The sequence below is a fragment of the Stegostoma tigrinum genome, chromosome 1, assembly GCF_030684315.1.
Source record: "Stegostoma tigrinum isolate sSteTig4 chromosome 1, sSteTig4.hap1, whole genome shotgun sequence".
Classification (NCBI taxonomy): Eukaryota; Metazoa; Chordata; class Chondrichthyes; order Orectolobiformes; family Stegostomatidae; genus Stegostoma; species Stegostoma tigrinum.
The window spans coordinates 27100745-27112940 of record NC_081354.1 but is presented as its reverse complement, the minus strand read 5'-3'; the positions used below and the strand labels follow the sequence as shown (position 1 = coordinate 27112940).

Below are 12196 nucleotides of genomic sequence, written 5' to 3'. Positions count from 1 at the left end.
TTTACATGTTAAGGTGAATTTAGAAATGGAATTGCGGAAGGTGAAGTTGATGCATCGATTGGAAAAATTGAGGCTATTCGACTGATCGTTCTTTCCAAATCCTCCGTTTGGGTTTTACTGAGTGAGGTAATATTTCAGAAAGGACACAGCATCCTAAACTTTTTTATACTATCGAGTTCCTTTAGGTTTCTGAATCCCAGGTCTTGTGCAGATGACAGAACATCTTCAATAGAGTGTACAAGCTAACCTTGTTCAAGCAGTAATGGATGCTAACTTTTCCATCGGTAAATGGATTGGCCACCAGCTCTATCTCCACTATGGACTTTACCGTGTGGTGATCAAGGGTAGACTTAATTTACAGATTTACAAGATTGGTTCTTCAACCAACCCATGTTCCAGCAACAAGAATCAATCTAACCTTTGCTCAGAGCATAACAAAGTGTGTAGCTGGATGAACACAGCAGGCCAAGCAGCATCTTAGTTTCATGTTAGTAGTGCTCTCGAGGGACAACAGGTAGCCCATTTCCAGAATGAGAGGGAAATTTGTGTTGCACCTAAAAGCGTCAAGGCATCCAAAGTGGTTTTATGTGGTATTTAAGGGTGAATCTTCAGGGCATTTGGCCTTCAATTTGAAAAATCTTTAATGAAGCAGTTTCAATTTTCATTTGGCAAAGAAAGCCCCAAATTTTTGCACCAAAAGGAGAAGACCCACAAATGAAAAAAACAAAAGGTTTTTGTGGTAATTGGGAGTAATTGTTCCTATGAACTCATTAGGGAATGCCTCCTGAAATTTGTACTGGATCCATATCATAGCAGAATGCCCTGACACCTCTTTACATGAAAGGGAGCCGTGCAAAAAGCTAGGAAGAATCACTTTAATATCCCAAGGGTCAGTGACCGCAGAGGTTTCGACAAATGGAGAAGATGTGAAGATGGTAGATTCAGGCTACAAGAGGTGCCGTTATGATCCTAAACAATAAGACTTTGCCAGATTGTTATCAGTGAGATGAGATATCTGCAAGGTAAGGACATTTTTATGAAGGAGTAACAGAATCATCTTCACATAGAAGCTTTGGTAATTATGCAGAAAAACGTAATGCTGGCAAATGTCCAGACTGAGAATATGTCAAAGCAATAATTGCAGGATATTTATGAAAGGAAGCTTGTATCTTCGCTCTAGATCACTCAGGAGCTGTGAATGCAGTTTTATGGCACCTGACAGTTATAAGATATTGCTCTGTGAGGGGAATGTCAAGTATCTGACAGTATGGCAGACAGCAAAGCTCTGCAGATAGGGAGATGTGGGTCATGGGAAACAGTTGGAGACCACCTGTTGTGCAGGTGCAGCCTGAAAGCTCTACAATAGTATCATCTTATGCTCCTCTTTCTGACAATGGAGGACCTGGAGGATAGTAGTCTCATTAATTTCTAATTGGAACATAATAGAAGGTTACCAAAAAGCTAAGAAAACTGCTGTTATCAAGAGGTATTGTCAAATTCAGAAACATTCAAACTTATTTTCGTACATGTTATTTGTAGACTTGGGAACTTGAAATAATGTGAAATATATTACTACCAGATAATTTCTACTCAATTTAAAGTCTTGGTAATTTATATACTTCTAGTAAGCCCAATGCCAAGTTTTCGGGCTTTTTCAAGAAATATTTTCCCTCTGCTCTTTATGAAGCAGGAAGAAACATTTTACTGCATTAAATGTGGCATGGTTTGCCAAGTAAAATGTGAGGTTGGGGGTGGGGTGGAAAGAGTGGTGGCATGTTAACTCAGAACAATTGGTAGAAACATTGGCATCCTGTAAAATAAATGCTACCTGTTCATTACAATGACCTGCGCATGCATCCAATGCTGCACACAGTTCATTGGCTGCACACTCAGCAGGGGGTTAAAGCAATCAGCAGTCCATAAAGGGGAGATGAATTGCTGTTATACTTATCATTGAAATGGTTGAACATAGTGGAGAAAAGTCATCAAGAGTCTCTAATTCTGCACTGGAGATTATGGTGTAGGAAGTAGGGGGGATGATATAAAATCATTGTACCGCAGGAAACTCTCTCAGTTGCTGATGAGGTGAGAGGAGATTACTAAAGGGCTCAGAACTAGAAATATAACTCCCATGCCATGCATGCAATGCTGCAAAAAGTTTCAGTTAAATCGTTTAGCTATCAGGGTGAGAACATTGTTCAAATCCTTTCTCATTACAACTGCACCACTTGAGTGCTTTGTGGCTAGTGTAGCACTGCACCAAGCAAAGTTAGTGCATGGCATTCAATGAGTTGGAATTATACATAATGTTAATTGTGTTCTGCATGCAATGCATGACTCTCATCTACAAAATTATCCAGCTGATTTAAATCCTGTCAGCAGTATAAATCCTAAATCTAACGCAATTGCTGCCTCCTACATTAAAAAGATGAACTTCAGACTTTTACTCCATACGCATGTATTGGCTCTGACAGTTTTCATAGAAACAGACCATTTGGCCTAACAAGTCCACACCACCCCTCCAAAGAGCATCCCACCCAGACTCATTCCTGTACCCCTGCATTTCCCCTTGTCTAACCCACCTAATCTAAACATCCCTGAGTACTATAGCATGGCCAATCCACCTAGCCTGCACATCTTGACTGTGGGAGGAAACTGGAGCACCCAGAGGAAACCCATGCAGATTTGGGGAGAACGTGCAAACTCCACGAAGCCAGTCGCCCAAGGCTGGAATCAGACCCGTGTCACTGATGCTGTGAAGCAGCTGTGCTAACCACTAAGCCACCGTGCCACCCCACAAAAGCAGACTGTTGTTTCTGCCTGGTTCTTAGCAGGTCATATACTACTGAAAAGTTTATGAAACACTGTTAAATTTCTGACCCAAATTGTAATAAGCCAACAGAATATATCGCATGGATTTATTCAATAAAATTCACAAAATGCACTTTAAAAATGTTTACAATGTTTTTGCAGATATTTATTAAGCCAGCTGCATAAATGCAAGCAAGAAACTGGACTTCCCAGTAAAAGTGCAACTATTTCTAGTGCCTCTTCAATGAAGTCTGCCTGATGGATTTCCTCAACAACTGCACCACCTAGTGTGGTAAAATAAAAAGAACAATTGATTGAAAATCAACAAGGGACAGAGCTAATGTAAAAGATCACGGTGATGGAACAGTGCAGATTTGCAAAGTTTGGGTGATCTTTGACCAAAACAATTTAAACTGTTTGTTTATTTAATAAGTACACTGTTTTCTACTGTCACCATGAAAATAAATAACAAAATTCCAGTTTAATGAAAACTTCAGTGAAGTTGAATTATGAGTTTATAAATGCATACTTAGTGTAGAAACAATAGGTATGCTTGGTAGCTTTATGTAATTGGCACTAAGATAAATAATTTAACATTATATTACATTAAGTCAATTTGATAATGGTCACTTCTAATCACAAACTATCTTTTATTTATTGAGTGGGAGAAGATCTCCTTTGCAAAGATTTGGTTTAGCACCTCCTTCCACAACTGGATTGTAGCCCTGAGCTATGACATTCTATGAGCTGACAAGGTGTTCTTTGACTTTTGTAAGTTATAGAAATAAAGCACTCTGCTGCTACATCAAACTTTATTTTAAATTGTACTGCCAAAAGATTCATAGTAGACAGACTCATGAAGTTTGTTTAAATGTTATTCAAAGCTCGGATCCAAACTTGATGACGAAGTTCTACAAGTTTTAGTTAGAGCAAAAAAAGCTAATGAAGGAATAGGACCTGCAATTCTGAGACTTGAGCCAAAAGAGCTTCAGGACATAATGATCCAAATATTCCAATCAGGGTCAGAAATCCTATTCCGCACCCTGATCAAGTTAGAAATTCTCCACTTAACTTGAGAAGACTGGAGATGCTGGACGAGAGTTTTCTGTTAAGAACTGATACCGGAATCCATGAGCCTAGCAGTACAGAATATCTTTGTAGAAACCAAAATCTTTGCAGCACTTAGTGAGCCATATTCTATCATTCCAATGTACATTGAAAACTGAAGCCCACTCCTGATCTCTCACCACTCTGCTCCCAATCCTATGCTGCCCAATGCCAGACCTCTCACTGCCCCTTTCACTAGTCCACTCGGGATTGCTCAACATTGCTCATCATCTTGCTTCCTGTCCCTCTAATCCCCTTGCCACACCTGTTCTGACCCCTTACTGCCTCACTTGGCACTCCTCTTCCAAGTCCTCATTTACCATGCAGAGGGCAGCAAGGGGTTGGGGACAAGTGGCAATCTTGAATTTTTGAAGGCTTGGGTAGCAGCAAAGGTGAAGGTGGTGAACAGGAACACGACAATGACTGAACTCTTGGGAGAAACAATACATACCAGTGGGGTGAATTAGTGTTCCTGTGTGGTGGTGGGAGTTAAGTGGTTAATCTTTCAATCCTGTAAGAGGACCAGCACTTAAGTACATTCAAACTATCTTGCTACAGCAACATGAATTGATAATTCTGTTTTCTAAGTTTTTTTTATTCTAAAATTCAATTTGGCTTGGATTTTAATATATGGAATGCTGCTTTTTAGTGCCTTTCTTTTCTTTTCCTTTAAAAGGTAGTCGTCATCGAACCACATTGTTTTTCCTTCTAAGATCATTATACCATTATTCTGTTAGAAAATCATGGGAGAGCATTTGGTTTATTCTTCACAATAGCACGTTGCAACTGAACCACAGGCATGTGCTTCAAGACTTGCAATGTAAATTCCTTCTGCATGTCTTCTCCGAGATGAGTATATAACATTTAACAGCTTATCAAAGGACCAATAAAATTTGTGTAATGAGGATGAAAGCGTGAAATCCAGAATTACTATTTCTTTGCAAATACTCAACTTAAGATACAAGGCTACCTCAACTGCTTGTTTTATTATTTAAAAATACCTTTCACAAATTCCCATCAATTTTGTATAGCAGCTGTTGATCTTTAGTGTGGTTATAAATGGTTAAATTTTAGTTTGTAACAAAATAACTATTTGGGTGCCTTGATGGCAGTGGTAACATTATTGAAATCAGACAGCGCACAAAGACGAGGATATATTTTGCTCTACGGATTAGATAAAAGAAAAATTGCTCTAACAAACTTTAATTGGCTCATTTTGCTTTACTAGAAGAGTGCTTTAGATTTAAACACAGAAAATGTGTTCCGTAGCCTGGAAGGCATAATTTTGGCATCAAAGGTAAATCCGCCCATTTAACAGTAACACGTGTCAAACCTTCAACCAAAAATGTATGGCTGGATTGTCTTCTCATATCCAGAATGAAGCCAAGCAAAGACAATGGTGGAGAATTGATGGAAAATTATTATGGTGCCTCCTTCAGGCAACATATCTTGACAATGCACCCCTTTCCCATAACGCATCTACGTACTTTGCATATCCCTCCTGTCCCCACCAGAATATGGCCACTCCCTCCACATTTGCTAGAGAGGGGACCAACTATTTTGTGTACTTTTTGGTAGATACACATTACTTGCAGTGAGAGGGATGTAGCAATTTCAGGGCACTAGTACAAAGGTTCTCTCTCATCATTGTGTTCACAAGAATTATCCATGTTTTCACAGGAACAGAGATTTCTCTTTGCTGCTCCATTCTCTCCAGTTGCTACACTCTCAGTCCTCTGAAATAACTACAAAACTGCCTTCTTCTGTAGTGGGTGTATTCAGTTTAATAACAGGAATCCACCCTATATGTCAATTGATTGAAGAGAATGGATCAGGTTTACAGCAGTCATGCTGATAGGTGGAAGACGCACCCGACTGCAGTGGCACTGCTGGGAGAAGTATGCTGACTGTAATATCAACTCGGATACTTGTCTGTTTACACTTTAAAGGACTTGTGCAAATTTTTAGCTTTTGTGTTGGTGGAATATATTTTTAACTTTGTAGTTAGTGGATAATAGGAATGTCAAATTGAATATTTTTAAAAATGAAAAAAATAAAAACAACCTGATACATCATTTTTATTGATACTAATTATTCTTGATACTTTCTTTTATACATATTAAGGGCTTGCATATTAGTCCATCTGTGCATGGTATTATTAACATAAATATTTTGTTTAAAATACTGAAGATTTAGCTTATGTTCTTGTGAGCACACTACTGGGGAATCTTTGAAACCATCATGAAAATAGATGTGCATGTATTTGACATTCCCAAAAATTCCAATTTTCTTCATTTATCCTTCCTTTGTGGATAAATATGGCTGGTGTAATATGAGATTTGAACACATGAATGTCCAAAGATCATGAGATAGGAATTATTTCACTGGCATCCAGTCATTACAACCAGGAAGAGAAATTAAGAATGACAAGGAACTGGTTACAACATGCATGGAATGACTGAGTGGATTACGCTGAGCTGAGGAATTACTTTAACTGTCTTCTTTCCCTTTCCTGGAAGACTGCTTTAGACTTAAACACAGCGAAAATGTGTTCCATTATCTGGAAGGCATAATATTGGAGTCAGTAGTAAATCTGTCTATTCAACAGCAACACTTATCAAACCTTCAACCGAAAATGTATGGCTGAATTCTCCTGTCATACCCAAAATGAAGCCAAGCAAAAACAATGGCCAGACGGCTTTCCACCAAAGGCGCACTTTTCCAATGAAAGTTTCTATGACTGTTCCAGCTGCACTCCTTCACAATCAACCAGAGAAGTGCTCAGGACCCCATTACCGTTACAACCTGGTGCAAGAGGCTGATGATTGAAACATGCTGTCCTAGCAACTACATTTAGCACACAGAAATCTTGTACTAAGCAGTTGGATGATTAGCAAGTTCAATTGTACAATGACAGCTAAAATATTTTGAGTCTGCACTAATGGCAACATTTTCTTCTTGTACCACCGATCAAGGTAAATGGTAAGGCGTTAGCTAGCAATAACTTGACTACCTTCACTGCCTCTTTATCTGTACTAGTACTTCCAAATAATCCAGGCTCTGGCGGATAACTCACATGGGTGCCTGGGTGTGTTAGGGTTCCAAGAGTCTTCTGATGGGGTCTAACTCCCTATGAAATATGCCTTATACGTCTTTTTCCAAATTATAGCATCTTTAATTTTCCCAGCAAATCATGGAGTGGAGCAGCCAACTGTGCACAACCTTGCACAAAACTTCTTTAGTCACCAGCTAGACCAAGGAACCCATACAGTTCTCCCCAGTCTTAGATCAAGTCTACACTCCTACCGTAGAGGATGGGCTGAAAGATTAAAAATTAATTATGATACTCGATAAGCTGCATGACTTTGGATGAGTCCTGTGAACATTCCCATACGTGCTGCAGACAGCACAATCAAAACACTTGTTTCTGTACAAACCAGCAGTTTCATCTGTTGTATCTGCTGTTTACTGGTTGTTTGTGATATTGCACGAGAAAGAGAGAGAGTTTCATTCCAAGGCTGCTGGATTTCACCTCAGACTGGGATTGTGCACCGTGCCAGAAAAGAACCTAAGCCTCCAGGCCAGCCATCTATTCGGAAGTCCCTGAAAGGCAGAAGAACATGAGACTGTGATAATGGGAACTGCAGATGCTGGAGAATCCAAGATAACAAAGCGTGGAGCTGGATGAACACAGCAGGTCAAGCAGCATCTCAGGAGCACAAAAGCTGATGTTTCGGGCCTAGACCCTTCATCAGAGAGGGGGATCGGGAGAGGGAACTGGAATAAATAGGGAGAGAGGGGGAGGCGGACCAAAAATGGAGAGAAAAGAAGATAGGTGGAGAGGAGAGTATAGGTGAGGAGGTAGGGAGGGGATAGGTCAGTCCAGGGAAGACAGACAGGTCAAGGAGGTGGGATGAGGTGGTAGGTAGGAAATGGAGGCACGGCTTGAGGTGGGAGGAAGGGATGGGTGAGAGGAAGAACAGGTTAGGGAAGCGGAGACAGGCTGGGTTGGCTTTGAGATGCAGTGGGGGGAGGGGACGAGCTGGGCTGGTTTTGGGATGCAGTGGGGGGAGGGGACGAGCTGGGCTGGTTTTGGGATGCAGTGGGGGGAGGGGACGAGCTGGGCTGGTTTTGGGATGCAGTGGGGGAAGGGGAGATTTTGAAGCTGGTGAAGTCCACATTCATACAATTGGGCTGCAGAGTTCCCAAGCGGAATATGAGTTGCTGTTCTTGCAACCTTCGGGTGGCATCATTGTGGCACTGCAGGAGGCCCATGATGGACGTGTCGTCTGAGGAATGGGAGGGGGAGTTAAAATGGTTCGCGACTGGGAGGTGCAGTTGTTCATTGCGAACCGAGAGAAGGCGTTCTGCAAAGCGGTCCCCAAGCCTCCACTTGGTTTCCCCAATATAGAGGATGCCACACCAGGTACAATGGATACAATATACCACATTGGTAGATGTGCAGGTGAACATCTGCTTGACATGGAAGGTCATCTTGGGGCCTGGGATGGGGGTGAGGGAGGTGGTGTGGAGGCAAGTGTAGCATTTCCTGCGGTTGCAGGAGAAGGTGCTGGGTGTGGTGGGGTTGGAGGGGAGTGTGGAGCGGACAAGGGAGTCACGGAGAGAGTGGTCTCTCTGGAAGGCAGATAAGGGTGGGGATGGAAAAATAGCTTGGGTGGTGGGGTCGGCATTGTAGATGGCGGAAGTGTCGGAGGATGATGCGTTGTGTCCGGAGGTTGGTGGGGTGGTATGTGAGAACGAGGGGGATCCTCTTTGGGCGGTTGTTGCGGGGGTGGGGTGTGAGGGATGTGTCGTGGGAAATGCGGGAGACGTGGTCAAGGGTGTTCTCGACCACTGCGGGGGGAAAGTTGCGGTCCTTGAAGAACGTGGACATCTGGGATGTGCGGGAGTGGAATGCCTCATCCTGGGAGCAGATGTGGCAGAGGCGGACAAATTGGGAATAGGGGATGGAATTTTTGCAGGAGTGTGGGTGGGAGGAGGTGTATTCTAGGTAGCTGTGGGAGTCAGTGGGCTTGAAACGGACATCGGTTTCTAGCTGGTTGCCTGAGATGGAGACTGAGAGATCCAGGAAGGTGAGGGATATGTTGGAGATGGCCCAGGTGAACTTGAGGTTGGGGTGGAAGATGTTAGTGAAGTGGATGAACTGTTCAAGCTCTTCTGGGGAGCAAGAGGCGGTGCCGATACAGTCATCAATGTAACGGAGGAAGAGGTGGGGTTTGGGGCCTGCGTAGGTGCGGAAGAGGGATGGTTCCATGTAACCTAGAACATGAGACTTACTATTTTTTCTAGAAAGGCGTGAGACTTGTTGCTTTTTTTTCTTTTTCTCTTCCATTTATTATCACCACTATAATAATTTATTATTGGCATTATAATCATAATTCTTTCTGCATAAACATTCATATTTAAGCAAATTGTGGTTGTATAGCCTTCTCTTAATTACATTTAACTGAATATGAAAAGAACCGTTTGGATACAAGCTGTGATCCAAGACACATGCAATGGATATTGAAGAATAATATTGAAAATATTTGACAATAGACAATAGGTGCTGGAGTAGGCCATTCGGCCCTTCAAGCCAGCACCACCATTCATTATGATCATGGCCGATCATCCGCAATCAGTATCCTGTTACTGCCTTATCCCCATAACCCTTGATTCCACTATCTTTAAGAGCTCTATCCATCTGTTTCTTGAAAGTATCCAGAGACTTGGCGTCCACTGCCTTCTGGGGCAGAGCATTCCATATATACACCACACTCTGGGTGAGGAAGTTTTTCCTCAACTCTGTTCTAAATGGCCTACCCCTTATTTTTAAACTGTGTCCTCTGGTTCTGGACTCACCCATCAGTGGAAACATGCTTCCTGCCTCCAGAGTATCCAATCCCTTAATAATTTTATATATCTCAATCAGATCCCCTCTCATACTTCTAAACTCAAGAGTATACAAGCCAGTCACTCCAATCTTTCAACATATGATAGTCCCGTCTGCACTCCCTCAATAGCAAGAAAGTCCTTCTGCAAATTTGGAGACCAAAACTGCACATAATACTCCAGGTGCAGTCTCATCAGGGCCCTGTACAGCTGCAGAAGGACCTCTTTGCTCCTGTACTCAATTCTTCTTGTTATGAAGGCCAGCATGCCATTAGATTTCTTCACTGCCTGCTGTACCTGTATGCTCGTTTTCATTGACTGATTACCAGAACACCTAAATCTCATTGTACTTCCCCTTTACTTAACTTGACTCCATTTAGATAGTAATCTGCCTTCCTGTTCTTGCCACCAAAGTGGATAACCAACATTTATGCACATTAACTGCATCTGCCATGCATCTGCCCACTCACCTAGCCTGTCCAAGTCGCCCTGTATTCTCATAACATCCTCCTCACATTTCACACTGCCACCCAGCTTTGTGTCGTCAACAAATTTGCTAATATTACTTCCAATGCCTTCATCTATATCATTAATGTATATTGTAAACAGCTGCAGTCCCAGCACCGAGCCTTGTGGTACCCCACTGATCACCACCTGCCATTCTGAAAAGGATTCGTTTATCGCTACTCTTTGCTTCCTGTCAGCCAGCCAATTTTCAATCCAAGTCAGTATTTTTCCCCCACTACCATGTGCCCTAATTTTGCTCACCAATCTCCTATGTGGAACTTTATCAAAGGCTTTCTGAAAGTCCAGGTACACTACATCCACTGGTTCTCCCTTGTCCATCTTCATAGTTACATCCTCATAAAATTCCAGAAGATTAGTCAAGCACGATTTCCCCTTCATAAATCCATGCTGACTCTGACCTATCCTGTTACTACTATCCAAATGACTCGTAATTTCATCTTTTATAATTGACTCCAGCATCTTTCCCACCACTAACGTCAGGCTAACTGGTCTATAATTCCCTGTTTTCTCTCTCCCTCCTTTCTTGAAAAGTGGAGCAACATTAACCACCCTCCAATCCATAGGAACTGATCCTGAGTCTATAGAACATTGGCAGGTGATTACCAATATGTCCATGATTTTTAGAGCCACCTCCTTAAGTACCCTGGGATGCAGACTATCAGGTCCCAGGGACTTATCAGCCTTCAGACCTAGCAGTCTATCCAACACCATTTCCTACCTGATATAAATTCCCTTCAGTTCGTCCATTTCCCTAGGTCCTTCAGCCACTATTACATCTGGGAGATTGCTTGTGTCTTCCCGAGTGAAGACAGATCCAAAGTACCTATTCAGCTCTTCTGCCATTTCCTTGTTCCCCATAATAAATTCACCCGTTTCTATCTTCAAGGGCTCAATTTTAGTCTTAACCATTTTTTTCTTTTCACATACCTAAAAAAACTTTTACTATCCTCCTCTATATTTTTGGCCAGTTTGCCTTTGTACCTCATTTTTCTCTGCGTATTGCCTTTTTAGTTATCTTCTGTTGCTCTTTAAAAGCTTCCCAGTCCTCCAGCTTCCCGCTCATCTTTACTATGTTTCTTCTCTTTTACCTTTATACAGTCTCCCCTTCGGATCTTTCTTCTTCTTTGGAATGAACTAATCCTGCACCTTCTGCATTATATCCAGAAATACCTGCCATTGTTGTTTCACTGCCATCCCTGCTAGGGCATTGAACCATTGAACTTTGGCCCGCTCCTCCCTCATAGCTCCATAGTTCCCTTTGTTCAACTGCAATACTGACACTTCCAATTCTCCCTTCTCCCTCTCAAATTGCAGCTTAAAACTTATCATATTATGGTCACTACCTTCTAATGGCCCCTTTACTTCGAGGTCCCTGATCAAATCCGGTTCGTTGTACAACACCAGATCCAGAATTGCCTCCTCCCTGGTAGGCTCCAGTACAAGCTGTACTAAGAATTCATCTCAGAGGCACTCCATGAACTCCTTTTCTTGTGGTCCAGTACCATCCTGATTCTCCCAGTCTACCTGCATGTTGAAATCTCTCTTAACAACTGTAATGATACCTTTGCGACAGGCCAATTTCAACTCCTGAATCAACTTCCACCCTTCATCCTGACTACTGTTTGGGGGCCTGTAGATAACTCCCATGGGTTGTGGACTGGAAAACAATTTAGGAGGGCATGCATAGAAATAACTAAAAGTACTGAATGCCACAACATATCAAAGGGATAATGAAGATTGATCCTATTTTTCAAGAGCAGAATATAAAATGTGGAAGCAACTGTGCTTCTTGAAGGGTATATGTGTTTGAAGGTAGTGCAGTGTAATTTCACCAGAATAATACTGGGACTAAAAGGGT

The 12196-nt window shown here is 42.0% G+C and overlaps 1 protein-coding gene across 1 annotated transcript in view; it reads left to right on the top strand.

Moving 5' to 3' along the window:
- Positions 1 to 5930, top strand: part of LOC125452012 (alpha-1,3-mannosyl-glycoprotein 4-beta-N-acetylglucosaminyltransferase B-like) — a 234383-nt gene extending 228453 nt beyond the window's left edge. The window contains exons 14-15 of the mRNA XM_059641094.1: positions 14 to 126; positions 2974 to 5930. Of these exons, the coding sequence (XP_059497077.1) occupies positions 14 to 126; positions 2974 to 2997 (137 nt within the window). The 3' untranslated portion in view covers positions 2998 to 5930. The remainder of the gene's footprint in view (positions 1 to 13; positions 127 to 2973) is intronic.
- Positions 5931 to 12196: the final 6266 nt, after the last annotated feature.